The sequence below is a fragment of the Peromyscus maniculatus genome, chromosome 4 (assembly GCF_049852395.1).
Source record: "Peromyscus maniculatus bairdii isolate BWxNUB_F1_BW_parent chromosome 4, HU_Pman_BW_mat_3.1, whole genome shotgun sequence".
Lineage (NCBI taxonomy): Eukaryota > Metazoa > Chordata > Mammalia > Rodentia > Cricetidae > Peromyscus > Peromyscus maniculatus.
Genome location: NC_134855.1, coordinates 69,409,889 through 69,437,578, shown reverse-complemented (window position 1 = coordinate 69,437,578; position 27,690 = coordinate 69,409,889). Strand labels below are relative to the sequence as shown.

The window sequence follows — 27,690 nt, the reverse complement described above, 5'->3', positions numbered from 1 at the left end:
CGCGCCCGCCCCAGCCGAGTCCGAGCCCCGCGGCGGCGGCGGCCTCCTCGCCGCGCCTCCTCCTCCATCGCCGCCGCCGCCGCCGCTGCCTCCCGCGCCGCGCTCCGCCCGGATGGCCAGGGCTGCGCCCGGGAATGGCGGAGCGAGAGAGCGGCCTGGGCGGGGGCGCCGCGTCCCCGCCGGCCGCCTCCCCATTCCTGGGACTGCACATCGCGTCGCCTCCCAATTTCAGGTGAGCATAGCGGCCGCGCGCGCCCCGCCCTTCGGCTTGGCCTGGAGCCTCGGGATCCCCGGGGACCCAGAGGGCGGCGAGACTTCCGGGCCGAGCCCCCAGACCCTGCAACCCAGGTTGGTCCAGGTTGGTGGTCACCGCGTGTCCCCCCTCCCCCCCCATCTCCCTCCACCATTTCATGTCCTGAGGTGGGGTGCTCGGCATGGATCTGGGGCAGACACCTAGGAGATCGACTTCCCCCTCCACCTTGGAGCTGAGAATGGGTCTGGGGTTTAGATGGAATTCTCGGTGCAGCAACCCGCCCAGACTTTTACCCCACTGCGTTCCAAGGTTTCTGGCCCAAGGTGGGAGCAAGCTAGGGCTTGGGGGCCCGCGGGCCCCAGTTCTCTGAGGTAACAACCTTGATGCTGTAAGGAGGGTGGTCCCCTCCCCCAGCTCGCCTGACCAGATTGCTAGGCTATCGTGGGCAAGGTCTGGATTTGGGCAGCTCCCACCTGGTCAGTTGTATAGACAGAAGAATCGCTTTCAACCAGTGGAACCCAATATGCTTGTGGGAGGGGAACTTGCCTGTGAATACCCAAGGATATCATTGGAGGTCCCTCCTGTGATACATACTCAGGACCCTGACCTGAGCTCTCCTTCTATCCACCTCCCAAGTCTGGTATTAGACCAGGTGAATTTCAGAGACATAAGGGGTGATGTGTTGTGCCGGTAACATCCTCTCTTACACACACACACACACACACACACACACACACACACACACACAGGAGAGAGAGACAGAGACACACAGAGAGAGTTGGTGAGGAAGAGAAGGGTGTCACTGCTCCAGAATCCAGGAGAAAGAAGCTGAGACCTATCTCATTGTTCCCCCATCTCAGGAGCAGGCGCCTCTCTCTCTCCTGGGGCCCTCGCCCCAGCCAGGCCCCAGCTGGGCTCTGGCGCCAACTCATCTGTTGAAGGGGTCTCTGGCTCCCAGGTCCTCAGGTGGGCAGAGACACCCCCCCCCCCAGGGATCTCAAATGATATGATCGGTCCCTGAATCCTCCAAGGGGGCCCTGAGCCCTGCGGAAAGAACCAGAAGGAGGCATCCAGAGGGAAGGCTGGAGGGCTGCAGCCTCCAGGCTAAGAATTCAGATTCTCCCTAGCAGGTCAGAACTTTGCAGGGGAAGAAAATAAACTGTGAGGACCATGGGTTCGAATCCTAGCTCCACTGTTTCCTCGCTGCCTGATCCAAGCATGCTTTTGTCTGCTTTGGCCTCATCTGTTGAGTGGGCTAATTAATATTGATTCCAGCCTGGGAAGGAGACAGTACATATCAAGTCACTGTTCAACAAGTAGCCTTCTACCCCGGCAGGAAGCTGCCCGGCTTGTTTCTGTCAAAGCATTTCTCCAGGGTAGTTCACCGAACCTTCACCACCACCCTGAAGGTGTACCTTGGTCTGCCTTTTGTAGAGCAGAGACATTGGAAAATACAGAGGGCAGAGGGGCTAGCCTAGGGACCATAGGAAAGTCTGAGACTGGGTCAGGACTGGAACCCGAGACCGGGTCTGAGCCTGCTCAGTTCCCCTCCCTACAGGCCCTACCTCTGGCCCAGGATAGGCTCACCCACCGACCCCCATTCTGGCAGGAAGTTATCATTTAGTATAGAGGTCTGAGAAGCTGAGATGAAGGATACCAGCCAGGGAGCATATGACCAAATCTGGGCTATGGAGATTGAGGGCAGCAGTATACCAAAAGGCTGAGGAGTGGGCTGGCCCTCCAGGACACTGTGCCCCGGCTGTGAGACAAAGCAAGCTCGTGGGAATAATGCTGGGCAGTGTCTTGGGCCCTGCATGCCTGCTGCCTACTTCAGCAGCCTCCCCTGCCTTTTCTCTGGTCCGGCCTAAGCAGCCATTGGTCCAGCTCAGTTCAACCCTGAGCAAGTATGCTGTCTTGTGGCTCTTTGGTCGGTTGTGGGTTCAACTGCTCCTTTTAGCTGTGTGCTCCAAGAGTGGGCACTTTTGGGTCTTTCTTTGTTCTTCAAAATGTCTTCTTTAGGCCCTGCTCAGGATGGTCCTAGAACTCAGGTGTGTGTGTGTGTGTGTGTGTGTGTGTGTGTGTGTGTGTGTGTCCCATTGCTGCTGTGAGCTTCTAGAATGTGTAAGTGGCGCATACTCACACTTTGCTCTCCCCGTTAGCAGCAGCTAACTCAGCCCAGAATAGGTTCTCAACAGTGCCTTACTGGTTTATTATTGAATTGAGGATGGATGTCCTGGGCACATTTCCCCTAGAGAACAAACAGAGTAGTGGTGATGCTGACCTCAGGGAAACCATGCTAAGAACTTGTTGTGGACAAGAGTGTGTCCTCCTGTAACCATGGGAACAGGTTAGTATTGCCCCTGCTTTCAGATGTGGAAACCAAGGCATGGAGAGGTAGAGGAGCTGACGTGAACCCAGAAAGTCTTATTTCAACTCTGCCACTAAAATAAGAGAGCCCTGGGATACTGAGGAGCACCTTTGGAGGGATAAGCATGTGTGGACTTGAAAGATGGGAGCGTCTGTTGGAAGTTGATTTAAATGAGTGTGTTCTGGGTGGTTTTTCTGATTATGGAAATCTTCCATCTGGTCCCTAGTGGTTTGTCTGGATGTGGGGTGGAGCGAGGACTTTGTGCTTTTTACTTTACCTGTTTGGGTACCATTTGGCTTCTTATTTTTGGATTAGCATGTGTATAAGTTACTAAGTTACTTACAGCATAGCAAAAAGATATTTTTAACTGATCCATGTTCTTCATAAAGGAAGCTCTAGGGGAGAGAATTTAGAGCATTACACAATGGATCCATTGGTCCTGGATGTGTGGGATGAAGGGGTGGAACAGGGGGCAGACATCCCAAATGGAAGGACCACAGAACAAAGAGGTATTCATGGGAAGTAATACGAACAGCCTGCTTTAAGGGTATGGCTGAGTTCTGGATAAGGGAGACCTCAGATTTCATCTCATCAGGGCTGGGGTATGATGCAGTGCTAAGTATTCCGCCTGGTGTGCTGGAGGGCCTAAGTTCCAACTCTACCACTGCGGAAGAAAACAAAATAGAGAAAAGAAAAACAGTCCAGCAAATCTCTCTCTTATGTAGAAATATGAAAGGGTCGGTGACTTCCCCCAAGAACACCCAGCAAGTTAATGACGTGGTTGGGATGGAGCCCAGGACCCGGACTCCATCTGTGGTTTCCACTGACCCTACTGCACTGCCTGGGCATGAGAGGTGCCCACCACAGAGCAGGGGTCCCATTTACCTCTTTACAGAGCTGTGTACACTGTCTTCCTTTGCCGGGCTCACCAGGAAGGGCAGTGTGCAGAGGTCCTGACATGGGTCTGACCCCCATGCAGGTGACAGTGTAGAGGAAGACAGTGTCTGACCAGCTAGGCCAAGTGTGGTGGCCGTACAGGTCCGGGGCCCACAGGGGAAGGTCAAGCAATCCTCACAGAGGAGGAAAGTCCAGTGGGGAGGACAGGCTAGAACAGGCAAGCCTGCAGGGTGACACCTGTCTGCCAGTGTGGAGAACAGAGTTGTGCAGGAGGCTGTGTTAGGAGGCTGGACTCTTCCGCCGCAAGCAGGGGGTGCTGGCCTGGGGTCAGGCCGGCAGATAGTCTGCTCTCGCTCTGGCTGCTGGACAGAGTAAATGGGTAGGCCAGGAGACTGGTGGTCTAACCAGCCATCCTGCCATCCTGCAGGCAGATGAGAAGGCGGCATGGGGACTGGATGGGAGATGGTTAGGGGATGGGGCGGACCAGATCCTCCCACTGAAAGGGAGGGATCTAGTCGGAGGATTAGGAGGACACAGCAGTGATCAGCCGGTCCCGGCGTTCCTTGGGAGGTGAGAGGCAGACAGGCAATGGTCTAGTCACCTTGGCAAAATTTCCAGATTTCAGATTGGTGATCTTTGCTGACCCAGGGAGTTGAGTGGGCAGTTGGTTTGGGGTATGGAGCTTGGGGGAGGGCATGTCCTAGAACCATGGTCCTTGAAGTATCAGTGTTCAGAGAAGATAGCTGTCACCTCAGAAAGAGCCCAGGGGATGGTGGAGGACAAGGTGGCCCGGTAGCCAGGCTGGGGACCACCAGCCGTGTGTGGTGAGGTAGGCCAGTCGCTGCCTCTGGCCTGGCTCCTGGTGAACCTATGGTGTAGAGCAGAGGAGCTGGCCAGCCTCACACAGCCCACCTGTAGCCAGGGAAGGTGTTCTACCCCAGCCTTGGAGCATCCGAGCCCTCATTTGGGTCTCTGGATCCCTGGGAAATGGTACAGCCTAATTCTGCCTTGGGGACTAAAGGTTCCTATAAACTGTGTCACCATCCCTGGCCCCTACTCAGGGGTCTTCTAGAATGTTATCTTTGTCCCCTGGCTCTGCCCACATTCATGTGCAACTCTGGGAACCTCTCCTGGGTACTGGCTGTGTTCTGTTACCGGATATGCAAATAAGGGCTACACAGTCCTGTCCCCCCCACCCCCAGGCAGCCAAGGACTCCGTCATCTAACGGGTGCTTAGTTAGTGTCTGTGTGAATAGCTTTCCTTAGGATGGGGTGAGTTTAGGCTAGCTCCTGACCTCACTCTCAAGAAACCGGCGGTGGGTAGACTAGGAGCGGAAGTCAGGGCCTAGGCTGTGGGAAGCAGAACCAGAGGTTTGCCGGGTACAGCAAAGGCAAACTCGTCAGATTTCACCCCTCCCACAACTCCGGTCCCTATGGGTCTTGTGTGTGTGTCTTCCCAGGGAAGCCCTGGGCCATCCAGCCTGCCTCCTCCATCCAACCCCCACCTTTAAAAAAGACCGTGTCTCAAGTCACCCAGACTGGCCTGGAACTTGCTATGTAATTGAAGAGGACCTGGAGTCCCCCTTGTTGCCGCCTCCCAAATGCTGGGGTCACAGGTCCGTGCAGTGCGGGGCTCAAGCACCGCCTCGTTGCATGGAGGCCGGAGGCCGGCGCTCTGTGGGTGGAGCTGTCGCTCTGTGGGTGGAGCTGTCGCTCTGTGGGTGGAGCTGTCGCTCTGTGGGTGGAGCTGTCGCTCTGTGGGTGGAGCTGTCTCCAGGCCCAGACTGCCCTGTTGCTTATTCTTGGGTTGTCATTCTCCATATTCACACACAGACTCTGTGGTGTTCATTCCAGAAGACGCACAGACAGTCTGTTCAGTGGAATGCGGTGCCCACACTTCCCATTCCACTCTGGGTCAGACTCCTGCATGGCTCTAGCGACCCAGTTGTAGCCTGGTGCCTGAAGGGTCCCACAAATTGGGTCAGCAGTGCCACCCAGTACAACATCATGCACAGTTTTGTATGTAAGGGATTTCGGCATGTGGGATCATACATTTGGGGGTGCTTCTTCCAAGATGAGTCAGCCACTGTTCACAGAATCCCTGCCACATATCTCCGAACTCTTTGGGCAAATTTAGCAGGTTAACCCTGAGTGGGGGCTGTCCCGTGGAGGAACTCATTTCTCGAGCTGACATGTTGCTGTTGCTGGTGGTGGTGATGAATCCCCAATGGAAGGGATTATTCTAGATCAAGAAGCAGTTAGACCGCCTAGTCCACTGGCCAGGGGGATGAGGGTACCCTGAGAACCTGGCTTACCCTGCCTTCTAGATTCAGCCAGGCTGTTTTTCCAGAGGCCCGGATAGCCTGCCCTAGACTCTCTGTTGAGAACACAGGAAGTTGGATCCAAAAAGGGAACTGATCTAGACCTTTGCATGGCAAAAATGTAAAGACCCGGGAATGCTGTATTTTGCTTAACCCTTACCTCGTGGCACCTTACATTACTGGCCAGCTGCCCTTTGAGGGGCCACCCTGGGTCATACAACCCAAAAGGAAAACTACTGTCCTTCCATAACTGCCACTAGGCGGGGCTAAGAGCCACCAGAAAGGCGGAGTGTCCTGTTCTTCAAAGTCAGAGGAGCCAAGGGGCTGGAGGCTAGACACTGGGTACCCTCAGGATCTCCTGAGAGCCAGCGCTGTAAGATTTAGGGCTGCCAGGGCAGGCCGGACCCCTGGATCTCAGGTGGGTTCTATCACAAGAAGCCCCTAGAGGCGCCGTGGCTGGGGCCAAAGGGCCCTTAGCTAGTCTCCGTAACTTAGACAGGAAGCTGGAAGGCAAGGCTCAAGAGTGGCTTCTGACAGCCCACACCTGGCCTTACTCAGTGAAAGCTCAGCGCTGTGCTCGGCCCTCACTTCCTGGGTACAGCCACCTCAGCCTGTGCCTGGGTTGAAGGAGTACATGAAGAGGCGAGGACCAGCCGGAACTGCTGCAGGGATGGACACACGGCCAAGAGTACCCCGGGCAGCTGAAAGCCCATGAGAATCCCGGAGCAGCTTTGCCTGAGCCCAGTCCAGGACACCGTAGAGAGTGTGGGGCATGGTCATGGCCAGAAGCTGAGCAAGGTGTTGCTGGGGGCTGTCACTGCAAGAGGGTATGTACTGCAGGAAGACAGATGCCCGAGTCAGTGTGGGGTCCAGTGACCAAACTCGGACACAGGGCCAGCAAGCATGGCTGTGCTGTGTGTCTGTCTGCACAACACGGGCAAGGAAGCATGCTACCCTGGGAGGCTGCCCAAGGTCCAACCCCGAGGAAGAAGCTGCCAAGCTGCCAGGGCTGTGTGATTCTCCTGTGCCACCTCCCAGGCCAGGGCTCAGATTTCCAAGAAGTGCCTTAGGCAAGGTCGGGAGGAGCCTCCCCGACTCCCCGACTCCCCGACTCCAGCTTCCCCCTCTTCTTCCTTACTGTTGGTGTCCCTGAACACATTGCTGCCAATGCCCTCCCCTTCTCAAAGGGTCTCTGGGCTCTGCCCGGGAGATCTAGACCTTCAGTGCCTAGAGAAGAGTGAGGGACAGCAGAGGACAGCCCGTGGCCAGTCCTTCCCCCTCTTCTTTGGTGGTGGCCTCCTCCTGACACTAATTCAGACACTCCGACTCATTCTGAGGTGGCAGGCAGAAAGGAAACCGCGTCTTACCCCTGTGCCTGAGCCTTGGAGCACCCTCCTCTGTGAGATGGCCCAGAACCCCATCCCAAGGTAGTAAAGAAATGTAGCAAGGTTGGTGGCCCTGCTGGTGGCATCTTAAGAAGGGGAAGGATTTGCTCTCAATACTCCTACTACCAGGCCTGACCCGGGGTCATTCTGCTGGTCTCATTCCGCTTAGGAGAATCACCCCAAAGACAGACAAGGGTACTGATACCAAGGTTTCTAGATGGATGAAACATGTCATCCCCGGGCCTTCTTTCCTGGGTGAATTTAGGAGTGAGAGAAGGCAAGAACACCCTCCCTGCCCTGAAGGCAACTAAGGATTAATGGAAGGCTCCTGACCTCTAGTCCATAGCTCTTCCTGACTTTGTCCTCATCTGGCTTGTCCCACTCAGACCGTGGTTCAGGAAAGGGCTCATCAGGCCATGCTGAGGGGCCGTGGATACACAGGGACGCATCCTCTGGCCATATAGACTCCTGCAGCCCGACTCCCACAGCCCGACTCCAAACCCCTGAGTTTGAGCGGAAGGGTAGAGACCGAGGCTTTCCTGTGGCCAGCACCTGGCATGTGTCTGCTGAGCACAGAGAGTGTGTTTGACGTCCTCACCGGCTCTGCCCTCCAGGAGCATCCAGTCTAGATGGGAGCCGGGAAGGGAAAAATGTGGATGATAAGGGGGCTGCATGCCATCCAACTCTGTAGCCAGGATGGGTCGGGCATCTCTGATGGGTCCACCCAGAGGATGACGCCTGCCCTATTCAGAGGGGTAGGCATGCCCAGTTTGAAGGCCTTCCACGTGTACCATGCAAGTCCCAGGTTGGGACTGTTGGGGCCCGGTACCCATTCTTGAGGAGCGAGGCTCCGCAAATAGGTCATTGCACACAAGGCTAGCTAGAGTCTGCCCCCTTGCAGAGAGCCCAGGAGGGTTTTGAGTGAGGATGGTGGTGTCCCTTGAGACTTTGCCTCGTGGCCATAGGAGTAGTGCAGGTATAGGGAGACGGAGGCCAGCGGGCAGGGGCACCCGCTTGTCTGGTGGATGCAGGAACTGGACCAGGGTTTGGCAGGGAGGTGTGTACAGAGGGCACCAGCAGAGCTGGGGCATCTGAGGACACCTCCAGAGAAGATGCCCAGTGGGACCCAGGGACTGCCATGCTGCCTGAGTGCCACACCTTACAGGTAGGCTGCCTTTAGTGTCAGCTACAGGGCCAAAAGGCCGGACTGCGGAGGATGCTCTGGTCTCTGGACCAGCCCCCTGGCCACTTCCATGCCAGCTGGCGGCCACACCCCCATGTCTGGAAACCTGTTCCCCCTTGGGGTCAGAATCTTCCAGGACAGTTGCTACTAGAGACCTCCAGACCCAGTCAAAATCACTCCCAAATGACTCCCAACCATGCTCCAAGAGGGTCCTCATCGCTCTCTCCCCGGAAGCCCCAATCCCCGACCCAACCTCCCCGGGCCCTGGGCGGGCGTGCAGAAGCTTTCGCCGACGCGGTGTGGAGGCGGAGCCTGTGACTGTGTAAATTCGGGTGTCCATTTTTGGGGCACCTTGGAAGCCCCTCCATCTTCCCACTTGGCACCCTGAGTGTGTGGCGCTGGCCCTTTAAAGCAGATCAGGGTCTGGCTTTGAGGGGGAAAAAAAATAGCAGATTTCTGCCGTCAGCTTACAAGCCTGGCCTTGGGAGGAGGGAGGGTCACTCCAGCCCCCAGCAGGGGCATTGGAAGGGCAGGTGGAGCCAGTAGCATTGATTGCAGTAACCTGATCCCGCGGGGGAGGCGGCGACATCGCAGCGCGTCGGGCCGCCTAGGGAGGAAGCTGCCCGCATCCGAGGGTTGGGCCAGGAAGAGTTGGGGCTGGGGCCTGGGTCGGCAGCTGCGGCCTCCTCTCGGGCCCCATCTATTTTTAATGAGCTCCTCAGGCTTCTGCAGCCGGCAGGATGCAGAAAGGCAGGCCCAGTTGGTGGAGGCCAGGAGCCTCAGCCCTGCCTTGAGCTCTGGCCCCCCCACCCTTCTGGGCATGAGAGGGCAGCCCTGGAGCCCCGCAGCCCCCTGGCCGGGCAGGGCTCTCCATGCAGCTGGTACTGAAGATGGATTCGAGCCCAGACAATGACAGCTGGTTGGAGGATCAGTGGGAGCGCTGGTAGGGTCCTGGGGGCTGACCTCAGGGTGGGGGAGGGGTGAGTCGGGAGGCGCTCCATGGAGCGCAGGGCCCCTGTTCAGATTGAGTGAGCTAGAAGACAGAGGTGTGAGCCTTCTAGGCTTCCCTGGGAGCTGCACCCCGTCCTTCCTTTCCTGGGTGACCTTGGATGAGCTTGTGTACCTCTGCTCTGTGCCTAATCTCCTGGTCTCTGGGAAAAGGCCCAGGCATTCTCTTCAGCTCCCCAGATGTCCCACTTACCCCGAGCCAGACAAAGTGCCAGGGTTGGGATGGGCAGGTACAGGGCACAGGCCGTCATCACAGTGGCTGTCAGCAGTGCATCCCCAGGTGGGCACACAGGCTGGCCTGGGCTCCTGGAAGCCTGCGAGTGTCTGGGACCCAAGGTCTCTTTGTGGTCTGTCTCAAGCCCGAGCCTGGGCCCTCCCTGACCCCATTTGCTCAGGGTCAGATGAGATTGTGTAGTTGAAGAGACGAGACCAAGAACGTAAGAAGAAGCCATAGCTTTTCTCAGAGCAGGCAGATTCCAGGCCCCCCTCACTGTTACCCTGGCTCAGTGGCGTGTAATTTTTGTGGGTAAGAGAAAGGGGTACCTGCTGTGCCTTCTGGTAGCCCTTTGGGTCTTGTTACTGTAGAGTGCAAAGGTTTCCCTGCTCTGGGTACCTCTTGGGGTTGAACTAGCCTTGGCACTTGGCTTTGGAGGCATTTCTCCAACAGAACTGAGGCTCTGGACAGTTGGGCCTTCTAGGACCGCCTTCTGGTTGGCAGCAGGATGGAGAACTCCCAGCTGGTGATGCTGGAGGAACCTTGAGCTGCCTCCTCCGCCACCCTAGGTGGAATGCCTTTTGGCTCCAACCCCAAATCCTTCCCCTGCCACCGGTACAGACAGACTGAGTCCTCCATCTGGGAGCTGTCACCTGCCTTCCAGAGGCTTCCCCCGAGAAGTGGGAGACACCAGCAGGGTTAGTGGAGACTTAGGCCCCCTAGGTTGTAACGCTGGTTTCTGTCCCCGCCAGGCTCACCCACGACATCAGTCTGGAGGAGTTTGAGGATGAAGACCTTTCAGAGATCACTGATGAGTGTGGAATCAGCCTGCAGTGCAAAGACACATTGTCTCTCCGGGTAAGGGCTGGGTCTGGAGAGTCTGCATGGGGTGGGGGGATGGGGACAGAAGCGAGGGCACCCCTCTATTTACAAAGGAGCTTTTGAGTAGGTGTGGCACCCCTGGGAAGTGAATGAACAATGCAGGAAGCACCTAGTGTAATGTTTGGCACATCTTGGGTGCTCAAAGCAAAATCTTAATTTAATGTTTTGTATTGTCTTGTCTTCTCGGTGCTAAGGCAGGAGGCAGCTCCTTCAGTTGCTCACAGAGAGAGAGAGAGCAGGAAGGCTTGAGATGTAGGACAGAGGCAGTGAGGGCCAGAATGAAGGCAAGGGCCTCTCAGGAGCTTCTTGGCAGGGGGCCTGCAGCGGTACAGGGTGGAGTCTGGTAGAATCTGCAGTGCTTTGGGCCAGGAGAAGGGAGCCAGGCTGCTGCTGGACTCGCTGCTGTGGCTGCTGCTGCTGCTGGACTCGCTCCTGTGGCTGCTGCTGCTGTACCACCCTGACCACACTACCAGCCTTTGAGGCTTTCAGTGGTGCCTGCTGAGGGGTTCTTCCAGTATTGGTATTACTCCGAGCCCCTTGGCTTTACCATAGTGACAGGCTGTCTCCTGTCCTTATGTCTGAGTGTCAGGGTGCCCGGATAGATGGGAATCCCCGGTCTGTTGTCTGAACACAAACCAAAGACTTGCTTGCAGGATGGGGAAGGCAGGTGCTCTGGGCTAAGTGTCTGAGTCAAGCACTTTATCTAGCCAGGTACTTGAGTAGCTAGATGTGGCATTTAGACAGCTGTAGAGTGAGCGAGGGAAGGGTATTTGTCTTAGACCTCCTGCTATCCCTAGCACTTTTAGAAACTTCCAGGCAAAGACAGGCAAGCCCTGAGGATGACCTTCCAGTTCCCATTCCCAATCCTCTCCCTTCTGGCCAGGCCAGAAAGGATGGAGGCAATGGCATTCTCCTCTGGGCTTGGGGAGCGGTCCCAGAGCTGGGTCACGACTTCTCGAAGGTCCCATACCTGTTCTGGAGTTTGAAACTACTGTCTCCTTGAAATGCAAAGCTTTCAAGAGGGTCTTTTGCCGTTAGCCAGAACCACCTCCACCCCTACCCTGGTAGTGCCCTACTAACTAGAGCACTCCCCCGGTGGGAGCTAGTCAAAGTCTCAGTGGCTTTCATGCACACTTTGCAATGTCCTCTCCTCCCTGGGAACCTGGAAGACAGCAGTATACAGCCAGGGGATCTGTCCAAGGTGCCAGGAGTTAGTGCCAACATCGGAAGTAGCAAATAGGGACTATAGAGGCAGGGTTGGATGGGGGAAGTGTTCAGGTTAGAGCTGACTGGCAAGGGCCCCCCCTCAGAGTCCCCCTTGGGGTCCAGTCGGGGCCTCCAGTCCCCACTGCAGTCTTTCTCACCTGGCCGACACGCACTTTCCCCAGTTTGCTTCAATGGCCCCTTCAAACGCCAGCTGTCTCACCCTTCCCTATTGGGGCCAGAATTCCTGGGCGACCCCTAGGTCTCCGTGGCAACAGTGGTGATTTCACTCTGGGCTCGGCTTACCACCAGAGTGAGGTCACTGGCCGTTGCCAAGGGAACGGGAGGGTGCAAGGAGTCGGGGGGTGGGGGACCGTGGGAGCGGAGAGGCGTGGGCGGTTCCTTCTGGCCCGGGGACGCGGCCTCGTGGTGGGTGGCGGGGGTGGGGGTGCGGACGGGAGTGGCCCAGGGCTTGGGTCTCTGCTCGGCTCCCTGTCTCCCTCCCTTCGCGGCTGCCGAATGGACTCGTCCGGTGGGGAGGGAGGCGGGGCACAGCGGCATCAGACCCGCCCCTCCCGCGAGACCCCGCCCCCGCTCACGAGGCCCCTCCCCTGACGCCCCTCCGTCCGCGCCGCGCAGCCCCCGCGCGCCGGGCTGCTGTCTGCGGGTGGCAGCGGCAACGCAGGGAGCCGGCTGCAGGCGGAGATGCTGCAGATGGACCTGATCGACGCGGCAGGCGACACTCCCGGAGCTGAGGACGACGACGAGGAGGAGGACGACGAGCTCGCTGCCCAGCGGCCGGGAGTGGGGCCTCCCAAAGCCGAGTCCGGCCAGGAGCCTGCGCCTCGCAGCCAAGGCCAGGGCCCCGGCACGGGCAGCGGAGACACCTACCGGCCCAAGCGGCCTACCACGCTCAACCTCTTCCCGCAGGTGCCGCGGTCTCAGGTGAGCTGCTCGGGGCAGAGCTGAGGGGGCGGCGCCCTGGGTGGACAGGGAAGATGTAGGGGCGTGGGCCTGCTGGTGGGGGTCGACCACCCTGGCATGGTGCCTGGGCAGGAGCAGGTTCTCTGCAGGTAGGGCCAGAGGAAGGACTTGTCTAGGGGCAGGGACGTCTGTCCCGAGAAGGGCTGATCCCAGCAGGCTGGGTATGGGTTCTGGAAAGGGTCGAAGGGGGTGCCAGGGATCCCAGTGGGGAGAGTCGCAGGGGACTAACAAAGGAGTTGGGTTCCTACAGTTGTGACAGGGTCCTCTTTGGGTTGGGGGCTTTGGTGAAGGTTGAGGCAGCGGCAGAGCCTGGAGAAGAGAGCATCTGAAATGGGATGAAGGTGGAATGGGAATTTAGGGTCTGCAGCCAGTTGGACATCTCAGCAGCTGGACATTCCAGACAGCAGCCATAGAGGAATTGTTTGGCTGAGTTGGGGCCTAGGGCCCCTGGCAGGTGGCTGGGTGCCAAAGCGGCTGCCTTGACCCATTGTCTTGTCGGCCTAGGCAGGAGAGGTACTGGGAGGAGCTGGGGCGGTGGGGCTACTGGTGGAGAGCTGAGGGGCTGCAGGGAAGAGGTTGGTCCCTTTCCCAGGATCCTCCGGCATGGCTCCTGGCAGCTCAGTTCATGAATGTGTGTGTGTGTGTGTGTGTGTGTGTGTGTGTGTGTGTGTGTGTGTGTGTGTTGCTTATCGTGGTCCCTGGAGAAGGGAGCCCAAGTCGTGTGTGGAGAGCCCTGGGCATGGGCTCTGTTCAGGGGTCTCCGGAGGCTGACTGTGGCATGCATGAGCATTCTGGGAGATCCAGGAAGGAGGGCTGCTGACACTACATCTGTCATTCCTTAGTCACGTGGGGGGAAGTGGGGGTGAGTGTTATGGAGTCATGATTCGAATGATTCATCCAGGCCCACAGGCCAGCTTCTGGGGAGACCCTTCCTTGTACCAGAGTGCCCCCACCACTCTGCGAGACCCCAGCTTTCTGGGTCAGTCTTCCCGTCCTTCACCAGGGCTGGGTTTGAGCATCAGAACATGTCTCCCGTCAGTGCCTGGGGCTGCTGGCTGACTCTCCTGGGATCTGTGCTTCCCCCTCCGCACCCTCTACTCAGCACCCACGCTGGCCAGCACCACCACTGCATCTCTTGAGGGTTGTCTCCAAGCCAGCAGGCCTGCGGGGAGGGTGGTAATTTCCCACCCTGGCTGCCTGCTAGACGGAGGTTGGCAGAGAGGCCTTTGGCAGGGCCAGATGGGGTGGGAACAGCCTAGGGATGGCCTGATGGGGGCAGGACCAGGGCCTCCCAGTGCCGGGCACTGCTGACCGCTTCTTCATAAGAGCCTTTTGTTCTCTGCACAGGACACGCTGAATAATAATTCTTTAGGCAAAAAGCACAGTTGGCAGGACCGCGTGTCTCGGTCATCCTCCCCTCTGAAGACAGGTAAGTGAGACTGACCTCTCTCCCTTGAGTTGGAGACCCAGTGTCTTCACCTGGCCCACCTGGGCTGAGGACAACTGGGAAGAGGAGGGGGCAGCCATCTGGAGTGGGGCCCAGCTCTCAGTACCAACTCGCCCATCCTCTAGGGGAGCAGACACCGCCACACGACCACATCTGCCTGAGTGACGAACTGCCGCCCCAGAACAGTCCCGTTCCCACCAAGGATCGCGGCACCTCCACCGACAGCCCTCGCCGCCGCAGCGCTGCCACGCAGATGGCTCCTCCGAGTGGTCCTCCTGCCGCCGCACCTGGTGGCCGCGGCCACTCCCATCGAGACCGAATCCACTATCAGGCAGATGTGCGGCTCGAGGCAACTGAGGAAATCTACCTGACCCCAGTGCAGAGGCCTCCGGACCCTGCAGAGCCCGCCTCCACCTTCTTGCCGCCCACCGAGAGCCGGATGTCCGTGAGCTCTGATCCGGACCCTGCGGTTTACTCTGCAACTGCAGGGCGGCCACACCCCTCCATCAGTGAAGAGGACGAGGGCTTCGACTGCCTGTCATCCCCGGAGCGCGCCGAGCCACCCGGTGGAGGGTGGCGGGGAAGCCTGGGGGAGCCGCCGCCGCCTCCACGGGCCTCCCTGAGCTCGGACACCAGCGCCCTGTCCTACGACTCGGTCAAGTACACACTGGTGGTGGACGAGCATGCCCAGCTTGAGCTGGTGAGCCTGCGGCCATGCTTCGGAGACTACAGTGACGAAAGCGACTCTGCTACTGTCTATGACAACTGTGCCTCTGCCTCCTCGCCCTACGAGTCAGCCATCGGTGAGGAGTATGAGGAGGCCCCTCAGCCCCGGCCTCCCACCTGCCTCTCGGAGGACTCCACACCGGACGAGCCTGATGTCCACTTCTCTAAGAAGTTTCTGAACGTCTTCATGAGTGGCCGCTCTCGCTCCTCCAGTGAGTCAGTGAGAGGGAATGGTGGGGGGGGGACCCTGGCCAGGGAGAGCTGGTCGTCCGTCTGAGAGCAGGACAGAGCTTTCTGCCTGGCCCAAGCTGAGGCCACCTCCTCCAGCCTCTTGACTTCCTACAGGTGCCGAGTCCTTCGGGCTCTTCTCCTGCGTCATCAATGGGGAGGAGCAGGAGCAATCCCATCGGGCTATATTCAGGTGAGGGCTGCCCCCTTCCCTGCCTCTGCCAGCCCATCACTGCCATCCCTCTGCTGCTGGGGGACAGGATCCCCCTGTAGGAACTCAGCTTGATGCTGGGGTGTCACAGGGAAGCTAGGACTATGCACTTAACCTGGTGAGGGGCCAGAGAGATACCTGCCCTGCACAGAACCTGTGCCCCATCTTGCCTCTAGGCAAGGTGCTCACTTTCCGTGGCCTTTTCGTTATCAAGGCCTAGGCTCCCTCCCTCCCTGGCCCCTGAAATCTTGGGTAGCAGATGCATATCTGAGTGTCATGTGTCCCCTAGGAGACAGCACTGTGACGGGGCGCACGGGTATTTTGTAAATGTCAGTGGCTCAGGACCCCACATTAGGCTAAAGAACCCTGCCGATCAGCGCCTCACGTGCCTTTGGGGACAGGTTTGTGCCTCGACACGAAGACGAACTTGAGCTGGAAGTGGACGACCCTCTGCTGGTGGAGCTGCAGGCAGAAGACTATTGGTACGAGGCCTATAACATGCGCACTGGAGCCCGAGGCGTCTTCCCTGCCTACTATGCCATTGAGGTCACCAAGGAGCCTGAGCACATGGCAGGTAGTACTTGCCTCCAGTTTGTGTGTGTGTGTGTGGGGGTGTGTGTGTGTGTGTGTGTGTCCCCGGCCTGGCTGCCAGCGAGCATGCCCCGCGGGTCTTAGGCAGCCGGGGAGGAGAGCAGAGGTTCCATTACACGTTAGTCAGTGAGGCCCAGCCAATCAGGGCATGTGAGGACGGCGGCATCCTCTGCTGCCTGAGTCACTGCACATGCTGCACTGTCCCTTCTTGGCTTGGCCCTGAGCCCCCCTGCTGATGGCTCTCTTGCTTATTGTATGGTTGCTTTCTAGCCCTTGCCAAAAACAGCGACTGGATTGACCAGTTCCGGGTGAAGTTCCTGGGCTCCGTCCAGGTTCCTTATCACAAGGGCAATGATGTCCTCTGTGCCGCTATGCAAAAGGTACCCAAATCCGGCTCCTGGCCTTTTCCTGGGGGTGCCTATGCTCAGCCAGCCCTCACTATCGGGTCTCGAGGCAGTGCTGAGACATGAGGGGTCCACGGAGAAACAGAGCTTCCAACATGGCTCTGTCCCTCCTGCAGATCGCCACCACCCGCCGGCTCACCGTGCACTTTAACCCACCCTCCAGCTGCGTCCTTGAGATCAGCGTCAGGGGTGTCAAGATAGGTGTCAAAGCCGATGATGCTCAGGAGGCCAAGGTGACTTCCTTCAAGCCCCAGCCTTCTTGCCCCATGTGCGTCGTCTCCTTCCCCTTCAGTTCTTGCCTGCCGCGGGCCTCTCCCCTCCCTGTGGACCTGCCCTATCCCCCCCTGTCCGCCTCCCCTGCAGGCTGACTGTCTTCTCTCATGCCTCCTGTAGGGAAATAAATGTAGCCACTTTTTCCAGCTAAAAAACATCTCTTTCTGTGGATACCATCCAAAGAACAACAAGTAAGTGGGAGAGGCAGCCACGAGTCCCAGTGGCCGTCCTGGGCCATCGTGGGTGGGGATGGGCGCGAACCTTGTCTCACAGATGGATGCCTGCCTTCCTTCCCACAGGTACTTTGGGTTCATCACCAAGCACCCCGCTGACCACCGGTTTGCGTGCCATGTCTTTGTGTCTGAAGACTCCACCAAAGCCCTGGCAGAGTCTGTGGGGTGAGTGTGTGTGTGTGTCGGGGGGCAAGGGTCTGCCCAGGTAATATGCCCTGTCACAAGACTGGAGCGTCTTCATGCTCAGTATTAGTGCCACCCTTGTCCTGGAAGCCCCACTCCTGGAAGAGGTTGGGAGGTACTAAGGAGCCCAGGGTCTGGGCCCCTTCCTTGCTAATTAGCTGCTGGGCCCTTTCTCAACCAGTCCTTTCCTCTTTGGGAAATAACTGCCCAGAGAACAGAGCTAAGCTGTGCCAGCGTCCCCAAGAGCTTCGGAAGACCCTGGCTCGAGGCTCCTGGTCACCCAGTGTCCCCCACTTTGCAGGCGTGCATTTCAGCAGTTCTACAAGCAGTTTGTGGAGTACACCTGTCCTACAGAAGATATCTACCTGGAGTAGCAGCGCCGCCACCCTCTGCAGCCCCTCAGCCCCGGGCCAGTGTAGGACAGCTGGCTCTGGACAGGATGTGGTACTGCCACAAGAAAATGGGGGAGTGCGGGCTGCTGGGGTGGGGCGGGTGTGGGGAGAGGCAGATGCAGTTTATTGTAATATATGGGTTTAGATTCATCTATGGAGGACAGTACAGGCTCTCTGGGGACTGGGGAAAGGTGGGGCTGGGGGGTCAGGCCTCTGACCACAGAGGGATCCCCTAGGAACAGAGGCACTGCCCTCTCCTGGGCCTTGTTCCATGCCGAGGACCCTGACTTCTCTGGCTTTCGGCTCCTGCCTCGACAAAGCCCATTCCACCTGGAAGTGCCCACCTTCCTGTCCCCACCTCACCTAGAGCCCTGCGCTCAGGCTGAGCCCGACCACCTCCCAAGGACTTTCCAGTGAGGAAATGGCAATACACGGCAGTGAAGACCTTGTTCTCGGCTGACGTCCGTAGGGCCCCCAGGCAGCTCCGACCTCCAGCCTGGCCAGCATGCTGGTCCTGGCAGGCGTGTGTGTGCTAGCAAGGAGAGGCTACAGCAAGCCCTGCCTGGCAGGGATAGGCGGCCTCTCAGCCGGTCCCAGCCGATCCCATCACTGTCTTGTCACCTGGCTACTACTATTAAAGTGCCATTTCCTGTCTGGACCACGGTGGGTGTATTCACTGGGACCCCTGCTGGGCCTTCTTGTCACACACAGGCTAGCAAGCCAAGCATTTGCTGCCCAGAATAGCTTTATGCGGGGTTCCCATCACAGATTCACGTCATAGTAGTAGTCAGCCATGTTGGGCCCGTCCCGCTTGCGCTGCTGGGCCTGAGAGAGAAGGGGTCGGGGCCCTCGTGGCCACGGGTGCTTGGGTCTGACCCCGTAGTCTAAAGAGAGAAGAAGAGAAGGGTGGAGGGAAGAGCTGCTGACTTGGAACAGGGCTGTAGCCAGCTCTGAAGAGGCAGTCTGGGAGGAGGAGACCCGGGACTTGGCCCTCGGGGACCTCTGGGGCACCTGCTGTGGAGGGTGGGGAGGGGAGAAATCCTACCATCCATGAGGCCCGAGAGCGGCGCTGAGAGTTCCAGCGGGGCTGAAAATTCCTCAGGAACAGATCGCAGAGACCTGTGGGAAATGTTGCTGTGCTGAGCCCTGGCCCAGGGCCACAGCCACTGTCCTCTGCGGGTCAGCCCAGGGTGAAGTCTTCATAAACCAACCCTTCCCAGGATAATGGTCAGCCTTGTCAGAGTCTTCTGGGCCCTGAGGCTCTGGCCTTACCTCTGGGGCTGCGGTCGAAGGAGGGCACCTGCCAGGATGAGGTAAAAAAGGAAGAGGCTGAGCCCAGCCCTGGGATAGAGAGCCCCCAGCATGGCGAGAACCATCTCCTACACAGTCCCTGCTGTGGCTTCTGCCTGCCCCTCCCCCAGCGGGACAGAACCTGGTGCCCGGGCGTTCTCAGGGCCACCTCACAAAGGACATTAGTTCCAGAGCTCAGCATCAGCTCCAGCACTACCTTCCTTCGCATCTTGAAGGCTTTGGAGACAGGGTTTCTCTGTGTAGCCTTGGCTGTCCTGGGACTCACGCTGTAGACCAGGCTGGCCTTGAACTCTGCCTCCCAAGTGCTGGGATCCAAGCTGTGCACCACTGCTGCCAGCCTGGAGAAGACCCTTGTCCCATACCACTGCTTTAGTGTTATGTCCCTGCCGGGAAACCTCCCTTCCTCAGTTCTAGGGACCTGGAGTGCCATATGCTGGCCAACTCCAAAGCCTCACCCATCCCTGGACTCCTGGATACCACCCTGTCCCTCTGCCCACAGCCCCCATGGTCTGCTGCGGTTATTCATCCCTTGCCCCGTTGCCTGAGTGTCACCCACTCTCGTCTCTGCGCAGAACACCAGGTGTATGGTGCCCTACCAGACCTTCCCCTGGGCCTCGTGCCACCCACTCCTTATGCCCACACAGCACAGCACTTCAGTGTTGTCTCCAGCAAGCCCCTGCACAGCTGCATTCGACACACAGCCCTCCCTGTCAGGAACCTGACCTCCCAGTGAGGGGTGCGGCTTGGCGGTTAGTCTCTCCCATCTCCAGACTAACAACCGCCTGCTGGAAGGCCTCGCTCCCCTCTGCCACACCACCTCCATCTTCAAGACCCCACTGCAGTACATACACAGATGACCTGGTAGTCGGGGACTGCAAGGCGGGGACCACAGGTGGCATGGCGCTGAAGCCTGCTACAGTGTACAGTACAGATGTACTGCTACATCCTACAAGCACACAGGATGCCTGAGTCTGAGCAGAGGGTCACGGGTTCCGAGCCCACAGACTGAGGCTGCCCTCGCCACTGCTGCTCAGAGCCCAGGGTTGTGCTGCTCACAATCACACGGCAAGCATGTCGGGTTGAGTTGGGGCTGTGAGAGCACACTGGAGGGGGGGAGGCCTGGAAGACAGGTGCAAACAGTGTCCTCCAAAGTCGAGGGGCACCACTGCTGGGAACAGTCCATGCAGCAAAAGGACAGGAACAAGGTAGGGGTGACAGCTTAACCCTAGAGTCCCACACTGGGACTGCCATGGGTTTGAGGCCAGTGAGTCTGTCTAAAAGACAGAAAGAGAAGGACAGAGGGAGAGACGGGAGGATGGACACAAAGACAGTGAAGTTCAGGCCCTCTTCTCACTTCCCCACAATAGCCTGCATGGCTCCAGCAATCTCATGCGCGTGCACACACACAGATCCAGGTTCGCACTCGATCCCGTCCCAGCCCTGGCAGATCTGACTTCTGCCATAGAGAAGAGCTTCTAGGGTTCAGGGCTTGCTGTTTAGCCTGTGGTGAAGGGGAGACAGACCCTGGCTAGCAGGCATAGTGGACCACGGTCCTCCATGGCCTAGATCCACTCGTCTTCACCAGGGACCAGTGAGAAGGAAGGATCTAGTCATGCAGTTCATTCAATGGTGGCCCATGCTGGAGAAAGTTGAGTCAGTCTGCTGTGCCAAGATGAAGCTGCCCCCCGGACCTGATGGGGACTTCCTGCCCAGTGACAAGGCAGCTGCTGTGGCTGCATCCCAGGAAGGTGTGAGAAGGAGCAGCTGTGGTGACCAGGACTGAGGAGGCAGAACTGCCAGGGCAGGCGCTGGCTGGTGGACACAGAGCCACATGCTGGGACACGACCAGAGTCACTTTTATTAGAGAAGAGGCCCCGGGGGACTGGAGGGCGGAGGCAAGGCCCACCCAGAGCAATAGAGCACATCACACGACCGCTCTGCACCCACTCCTGCGCGTCGGTCAGCCCCAACTGTAGAAATAGATTTTCTGCCAGGAGGGCAGGTAGTCCATGAGCGGCCCTGCAATGAGAGGGAGGAGGAGTTAAGGGCTAAACCGGCCCCAGGCACCGCCCCAGGCCCCGGGGCACCGCCGCAGGCCCCCCCGGGCACGGCCACCAGCACAGCAGCTCAGACCTGCGCCATCTGCTGGGTCTCCTGCCTCTCTGCCGCCATGCTGGAGATGTGATTTACAGACAAGGAGCCCTGGCTTCAGGGGAGCCAAGTAGCATGAGCAGCATGTCTTCCTTTATGGTGGGGTACCCAGACAGGCCCCAAGGCCCCTCCTTGCCTTACCAGATCAGACTGCCTCCTGTGATTCAGGTCACAGTCAGGAGAGGGCTTGCCACCTGATGTGGCCTAATAATCCTACACCCAGGTACTCTTCCAGCCACCTCCACACCTCCATGGGTCAACTTAGGCCCTGGAGTGTCACCTCCCAACACCAATTTAGGGTTCACACTTGACTGCCCAATAATCAAACCAAAAAGAGACAGAACAAACAGTGAGACGGGCCATTTGTGCCTCGGGGACATTGCGCAGCCGCACTGTCCGCCCACACTTACTTGCCACTAGGCCAACGCCAGGGACATGGTCTGCAAGGAGCTGTAGTAGGAAGAGGATCTTGGCTCTGAACGGGAAGAGAACAGCATGGTGGGGCGGGTCCCTGCACACAGGGAGCTAAAGGCCTGACTGAGCACCAGGCATTTCAGAAAACCAGGCTAGGACGACCACTGGCACTGTACCTATCTACAGCTGCACCTAATGCTCACAGCTCTGCCCACTTGGCAGCTGGTACACATCACAACACACTCCCCTCTTTTCGACCTTCCCACCATTGGCATTCAACAACAGTGCTTCCTAAAGGTCCCTTTGTGGCAAGGCCTGTGCCCTGGAGGTTTCTGGAGGGAGGTACACTGGTAGGAGAGCTGAGCTACTTAGAAACCTCAGAAGCCAATGCTCAGAGTAGGAAGGGGTCACGGTGCTAAGAAGAGTCCCTGCTGGCTCAAAGAGACGCTTGTTGTCTAAGACATGGGACTTTCCACAGGGGAACTTGGGGTGGGACACATGATGTTGGGAACAAGCAAAGAACACGTATGGGATGGAGGTGTAGTTCGTGTTTGAGGCCTTGGGTTTTGCCCCAGCAGCACCAAGGTTAGAAAAAGACCTAACATTTATCACATGCTCACTGCATGTACGAAGCACAGCCAGACACATTCAGTTATCTGACCCGACACCACCCTCTCAGATGGTGCCGTCACTATCCCCACTTTATAGGAGAGGAATTGAGCCCAGAGATCTCCCAGTCCAGCTCCTGCTCAGTTAGATATTCCACCACAGGTCACAGGCACCCTGGCAGGCTGTTCTGAGAGATTCCTCTGGCTAAGGCAGAGGCTCTGATCCCTCATAGGTGATCAGTGTGGGATGGGCCAGGCCTTTGAAGTGCAGCATCTGCTCTGAAAAGTGGATACCCTGTGGTGAAAAGAGCTGGAGACAGGTGGTCTGCCTCAACTGTGGCCTTGCAGAACTCTTAATCTACCCTTATAAACTCACACTGGCCTGATGGGGGTCGGTGGTTCTAGTGGCTGCTTCCTGAACAGCTCCAGAACCAGCAAGTACTCAGCCGACCCCAGCTCTCTCCATGCACCATGGATGGCCCCACCGATGTGAGGGTGGTGCTTACTCAGAGAAGCGGTCATAGAATGGCGAGCGCAGCAGGTAGTACAGCAGCAGGATTGTACGGCGCCTCAGCTCTAGCCGCTCCCTTCGGGTCAGGCTCTTTCTGTCACTCAGGAGACTCAGGCTGTTGGGAAGGGACATAGGAACAAGGATGATCTACGTCACTGAGAGGGGAAAAGCCATAGACTGGGATAACCAAACAGCAAGCAGAAAGCCCCATGGAAGGAATGGAATCCCTTGCGGACCCTCACCTAGTCATATCTACCACACCAGACAGTAGCCAGGGTGTCCATGACCGCTGACCCCAGAAGCCCAGGCTGAGCACTGACGGTCAAGGTGTCAAGGATGTCTCCAGTGCAGGGTCCAGCTCCGCCCCTCCCCAACCCGCCTCCAGCACAGCTAAGGATACGGTGCAGCAGGGGCCGGGCGATATACAAAGACTCTGCGATGGTCTCCTGCAGCCCCAGAGGGGTTGGGGGTGTGCTCAGTTCCTCCTGCTGCTGCTTCTGCCGAATTTCCCACTCCTGGGGGGCTCCCCAGTGTCGTGAGTGCAGGGATGGGCCTAGAACATAAGGATAGGTAAGTCAGCCGGAAGCCGAAGTGGGTGCGGACAGAAGCCAGTCCCTCAGGCTCACACTGACCTCAGCACCTAGGTGCCCAGTCCAGCTACATCTTCCACTTACTGTTCTGGAGTGTCCGAACCACTCTGTTTGACCGTTTCCCCACATAGGATGGCTCATGGCTGCCTGGGCTGTGCTCACCATCTAGCAGGTAGAGACAGGACATAATTTAAGAGGGACACATTCCTAGCAGAGCCTGCAGAGAACATGCGTGAGGGAATGCTTGAGGAGCTCCTGGGAGAACACAAGAGCCTGTCCCGAGGCAGCGGCTGAGCAAAGGTAATCACACCCAGGGACTGTGGTTCACTAAGAAATCTTTCCACAGAGGGAAGCATTCTGGAACCCTCCTGGCCCAGGAAGAAGGCCATCATTACCCATAGCCACAGCTAAAGGAGAACCTAGGCTTCCAAGACACTGGAGGAAGAAAGGGAAGGCCCAGCCCAACCACAACTATTGGGGCTATGGGGCCATGAGGCCATGTTCTCTCCATCCTTTGCTGTCAACATGCGGATGTGGGAGGCACATCACTGTCTCCACTCAAGGAAGGGAGGAGACAAGGCTGACGGAGGGCCAAAGCAGTCTTGAGCTGCCTCCTGAGGCTGTGGTTCATGACACAGAACCAGGCCCAGAGACACTGTTCCTGAAGCCCACAGGACAGAAGGAGGACTCTGACACCACAAGTTCAAGTTCAGGGGTGGGAGTGTATCTCAGTGACAGGGCACTGAGTTTGATCGCTAGGATCACAAAAAATAAATAACGCCCCCCCCCCCAAGTTGAAGTTCTGATTTTCTCCAAACCTTGTCTTTTTCCTTCTTAGAGAATAATGGGTGCTGAGCAGGTGGGAAATGTGCTCCAGATCCACAGAGCAGTCCCATGTCCCATCCCACTTCAAGGCAGAGAAGCAGCTTACCCAAGGGCTGTGCCTGGGCCTCCCTGTCCAGCGGAACAATGGGGGGTGAGGTCTGAATGCCAGCCTTGAACCAGATCAGCAGGAACATGCGCAGGACGGCCCTGGGTTGGGGGTATGGCACAGTTAGGGGGGAGTGGCGAGGGAGCAGGTTGTAAGGCTGCCCTGCTGAGCACCCTCGAAGCTGGCCGGGGCCGCCCCACCTGAGTCCTGCCCTCCACAACCCAACCTACTTGGCCAGCTGGATGAGAGCGATGACGAGCCAACGGCCTGCTTCGCCCCACACCTTGGCAGCCCCCATCTCCATGAACACCTCCACACACTCCAGCACGCTCAGCCACGTCAGCAACTTCTGCTGGGACAGCGACTGCAAGAAGCCCAGAGGTCAGGGAGCCTCTCTAGCCCCAAGTGCCGTCCTAGAGACAGAGGCTCTCTGCAGGTGGGGACTTCCCCCTTTCCAGGCCCCACACCTGAGTGCAGACACCACCTCCACTGCTCACAGGCTGGCTGGCTCGGGACAGGCTTTCCCATCGCCCTGACACTTCACTGCGTGTGAGTGAGACTAGGACAATGAACAGTGGGCTGAGCCTCATACGGACACGGGCCTGTCTCACACTCGGAGACCGCAGCATGCACCACGCGTGTGCTGGTGATGACTGCTTTCTTCCCAAGTCCCTGAGCTCCCCACCCTCGGCTCCCGGCAGAATTCTCACCACAGGCAGCTTTTTGCGAAGCTCCTTCCGGAGGATCCCATCGTTGAGCAGCACCAGCAGGTTAGAGGCAGAGTACACTGAGAAGCAGAGCGTGGTCTTCAGAGGCTGGCTCTGAGGTGGCCTCCACGCCGCTCACCTTTACCCCAGAGCTCTACAGATCACCTGTCACAAGTCCTACTCAGCTGCCCACAGACTGTGTGGAAACCGACATGCCTCTTCTCCCACTTCCCGAGAGCCCTGTTCTCCTGAGGATGGCATCTGAACCAACAATAACTGAGCCGATGACAGTGACAAGCTAAGCCCTTGCTCTGCTGGACCGCACTGGTTACTGAGCTACTCGGAACTGCCTGTCGTCCTCCAAACAGCCAGATGTGTGGCTGCACCACGTCACCTTTGCTCTCTCTGCAGACCGTCCCCTCCTTTTCAAAATCTACCTCACCCTCTCACGACCATCACTGCCCTGCTAACAAGCAAACACAGCTGAGGCACTCATAGTATGGGGGTTGCGGCATTTGGTCCGAACACCACGGACCATTCCCCAGCCTCACTGACCTTTTATTCCCCCAGCTAGACATTACAACAGTGTCCTCCTCATACGCATAGGACTGATCAACTAGAAAGGGCAGAAAAGTTGCTTAATCCTGAGCCAAACCAGGAGTGGACGGCCAGTCGAGGTCTTCCCTCACAGGTCTCCCAACCCTGGGAACACCGAGGGTCCTGGACAGTGGGCAGCTGAACTTGTCTGACTGAGTTATGGCACATCGATCTAAAGGGCAGCCCAGGCCCCGGAGCCAGGGTGGTCCTCTGGAAGCCTTCTCCCTCCCCAGTCCAGAGCCCAGCTCACCCAACTCAGACAGCTCGTGGGAATCGGAGAAGCGACCTGGGAAAGAAGGTACAGGAGGCGTTGGTGAGCGTTTGTTCCACCCTGCGGCTTTGGGCCCCCTAACTCTCTATACGGCACAGGAACCTAGACAGAACTCAGACACAGTGACCACTCCCCTGGGTCCGCAAGGAAAGGGCCACAGGAGTCATGGGTCAGGGTCCCCAAGAAATGGGTCAAAGGTCAGCGTGGCACCTGCCAGCAGGTAACTGAGGCCCCGCACTGCCGTCTCCAGCTGGGCCGTGGCGGCCGGGTGACGAGTCACGTACTCCTGGTAGCGGAGGCCCAGGACTCGCAGCTTCTCCATCCTGCTCCGGCCACCGACAGTCCCACCAGCCGACAGCACAGCTGGCGCGGCGCCCTGCGTCCTGCGCCCTCCTTCCTGCTTCCGGCCCTAAGCCCGCCTCCCAGTTGCTCAACTTCCGCAGCCCCGGACTAGCGAGCCGCGCGAAGGCCCAGATCGTCCCTTCACCCCATCTCTAGCACCTCCTCCCAGCAACCGTGAGCTCCCACCCTCCCTCCTCCCAGCCATTGGCTCCCTCACTCTCCGCCCTGAAGCTCCCAGAGCCTCAGGCATGCGGTCTGCAGCCTTCCTGGTTGGCTGTCTTGGCGCCTGCGCGGTTGCAGCTCGGCAGCAGGCTGAGCAGTTCATTCTAGAGAAGGGAACACGAAGTCTCAGGCTTTCCCAGCAGATCGCCGAGAGGCTCGAGCGAGAGGGCGGGACAGCAAAGGGCTTGGGGTTTAAGGCGCCGGGACCTGGAAACTGTCGTAAATGGGTCTCACAAACCGCCAGTTTCCAGTTCCCCACAAAAGCCCGTGCCGAGGAAACTGAGGCAAACCTAGCCAGCAGACTTAGTGCCGTGGCTGCGGCTCCAGCTCCGTCAGGGCATGTGGACCCCCAAAACCCGTACCCTGATGACTACTTCGGCGGAGAATACCCTGGCCTAGCCTTCTGCTCTCTACTTGGGGATGAACCTGCGCATAAACTTCGCTTATCTGCACCTCAGATTTCCCTATCTACAAAATTTGGGGGGGCCGACTTGGACCTTGAACTTGGAACGAATGTCAGCGTTTTCTGGCCCTTGGATGTACCTCCTGGCTCTCAGCTGAGCCCCAAGAGTTGGGGTAACTCCTAGAGATCCACTTCTGAACCGAGCAACAAAACTGCTAAAGTCAAGGCGCTGTAGAAGTGGGGGGCGGGGGGGCGGGGAAACCCGTTCCGGGGAATCAGCTGATTGGCCGTGGGAAGAGGGGGCGTGGCAACTGCGCCATTGCTGACTCCGCCCGCGAATTTATGGTATCCGTTGAATTGTAACTCGTTTGCTTTATACCCTACCAAATATTATCTTTAGACAAGGACAGGATATGCCCAATAACGCCCATCCAGTATATCACATGCATGTACGAAAATGCCATCATGAAGCCCATTATTTTGGTTTGTTTGTTTTGAGATGGTCTCTCTATGTACCCTTGACTGGCCTGAAATTCACAGAGCTGCCTACTTGTGCTTCTTAAGTGCTGGGATTAAATGCGACTACCATCAAGACAGGCGAAGCGCATTGTTTTGTACAATTCATAAACACTAATAAAAATGTTCATAAAGGAGCTGGAGAGATGGCTCAGGGATTAAGAAATGTTCACTTAAGAATCTTTTTAAGGGCTGGAGATATGGCTCAGAGGTTAAGAGCACCGACTGCTCCTCCAGAGGTCCTGAGTTCAATTCCCAGCACCCACGTGGTGGCTCACAACCATCTGTAATGAGATCTGGCACCCTCTTCTGTATACATAATAAATAAATAAATCTTAAAAAAAAAAAAAGAATCTTTTTAAAAGCTGGGTATGGTACTGGATAGAAAAAGCACTTGTTGCTCTTGCGAGGTTTGGTTCCCAGTACCTGCATGGTGGCTCACAACCATCTGTAATTCCAGTTTTAAGAGGATTAGATGCCTTCTTATGATCTCTTGCAGGCACCAGGCCGGCCCACATGTGGGTATGCAGAAAGACACGCAGGCCAAACATATATATATATATATATATATATATATATATATATATATATATATATAAATCCTAAAATAAAAGGCTGGGCATGGTGGCTCATCCCTGTAAGTAATTCCAGCATTCAGGCAGAGTCAAGAGGATCGATGCAAGTACAAAGCCAGCCTTGCCCGTATAGTGAGTTCCAGGTTAGCCTCAGC

At 57.5% G+C, this 27,690-nt stretch overlaps 3 protein-coding genes across 6 annotated transcripts; 1 reads left to right on the top strand and 2 right to left on the bottom strand.

The window, feature by feature from the left end:
* Positions 1–13: 13 nt before the first annotated feature.
* Positions 14–18,044, top strand: Mapk8ip1 (mitogen-activated protein kinase 8 interacting protein 1). 2 transcript variants are annotated; one of them, XM_006995158.4, is made up of 12 exons: positions 14–232; positions 10,382–10,487; positions 12,354–12,659; positions 14,046–14,127; positions 14,271–15,083; positions 15,217–15,292; positions 15,712–15,884; positions 16,172–16,281; positions 16,422–16,538; positions 16,699–16,769; positions 16,878–16,976; positions 17,296–18,044. In XM_006995158.4, exons 1-12 carry the CDS (start codon positions 135–137, stop codon positions 17,366–17,368), a joined length of 2,124 nt encoding a protein of 707 aa, XP_006995220.2. In that variant the 5' UTR covers positions 14–134; the 3' UTR covers positions 17,369–18,044. The 2 variants fall into 2 exon arrangements, with proteins under 2 accessions (XP_006995220.2, XP_015844168.2); XM_015988682.3 differs by lacking the exon at positions 14–232 and adding an exon at positions 8,715–9,350.
* Positions 18,045–18,113: 69 nt separating this feature from the next.
* On the bottom strand, positions 18,114–18,866 carry Frey1 (Frey regulator of sperm-oocyte fusion 1). The gene is made up of 3 exons (XM_006995154.4): positions 18,659–18,866; positions 18,432–18,505; positions 18,114–18,270 (listed from the first exon to the last, which is right to left on the bottom strand). Exons 1-3 carry the CDS (start codon positions 18,760–18,762, stop codon positions 18,149–18,151), a joined length of 300 nt encoding a protein of 99 aa, XP_006995216.1. The 5' UTR covers positions 18,763–18,866; the 3' UTR covers positions 18,114–18,148.
* Positions 18,867–20,532: 1,666 nt separating this feature from the next.
* Positions 20,533–26,678, bottom strand: Pex16 (peroxisomal biogenesis factor 16). 3 transcript variants are annotated; one of them, XM_076570091.1, is made up of 11 exons: positions 26,585–26,678; positions 25,457–25,492; positions 24,613–24,689; positions 24,133–24,266; positions 23,903–24,003; positions 23,056–23,136; positions 22,782–22,934; positions 22,624–22,696; positions 22,377–22,496; positions 21,259–21,323; positions 20,533–20,716 (listed from the first exon to the last, which is right to left on the bottom strand). In XM_076570091.1, the coding sequence occupies exons 4-11, from the start codon at positions 24,204–24,206 to the stop codon at positions 20,658–20,660; spliced, it is 726 nt and encodes a 241-aa protein (XP_076426206.1). In that variant the 5' UTR covers positions 24,207–24,266; positions 24,613–24,689; positions 25,457–25,492; positions 26,585–26,678; the 3' UTR covers positions 20,533–20,657. The 3 variants fall into 3 exon arrangements, with proteins under 3 accessions (XP_076426206.1, XP_006995215.1, XP_076426207.1); XM_006995153.3 differs by lacking the exon at positions 26,585–26,678 and adding an exon at positions 25,688–25,895; XM_076570092.1 differs by lacking the exon at positions 26,585–26,678 and adding an exon at positions 25,762–25,889.
* Between the last annotated feature and the right edge of the window lie 1,012 nt (positions 26,679–27,690).

Coding starts and splice junctions, on each gene's coding strand:
- Mapk8ip1 (XM_006995158.4), top strand. CDS start 135: ATGGCGGAGCGAGAGAGCGGCCTGGGCGGGGGCGCCGCGTCCCCGCCG. Junction 10,488..12,353: donor AAGACACATTGTCTCTCCGG/GTAAGGGCTGGG, acceptor CGCGCCGCGCAG/CCCCCGCGCGCCGGGCTGCT. Junction 14,128..14,270: donor ATCCTCCCCTCTGAAGACAG/GTAAGTGAGACT, acceptor CCCATCCTCTAG/GGGAGCAGACACCGCCACAC.
- Frey1 (XM_006995154.4), bottom strand. CDS start 18,762: ATGGTTCTCGCCATGCTGGGGGCTCTCTATCCCAGGGCTGGGCTCAGC. Junction 18,506..18,658: donor CTTCGACCGCAGCCCCAGAG/GTAAGGCCAGAG, acceptor CATTTCCCACAG/GTCTCTGCGATCTGTTCCTG. Junction 18,271..18,431: donor GCTCTCGGGCCTCATGGATG/GTAGGATTTCTC, acceptor TTCTCTCTTTAG/ACTACGGGGTCAGACCCAAG.
- Pex16 (XM_006995153.3), bottom strand. CDS start 25,799: ATGGAGAAGCTGCGAGTCCTGGGCCTCCGCTACCAGGAGTACGTGACT. Junction 22,935..23,055: donor GGTTCGGACACTCCAGAACA/GTAAGTGGAAGA, acceptor CTTATGTTCTAG/GCCCATCCCTGCACTCACGA. Junction 22,497..22,623: donor GGTGTGGTAGATATGACTAG/GTGAGGGTCCGC, acceptor CCTTCCCAACAG/CCTGAGTCTCCTGAGTGACA.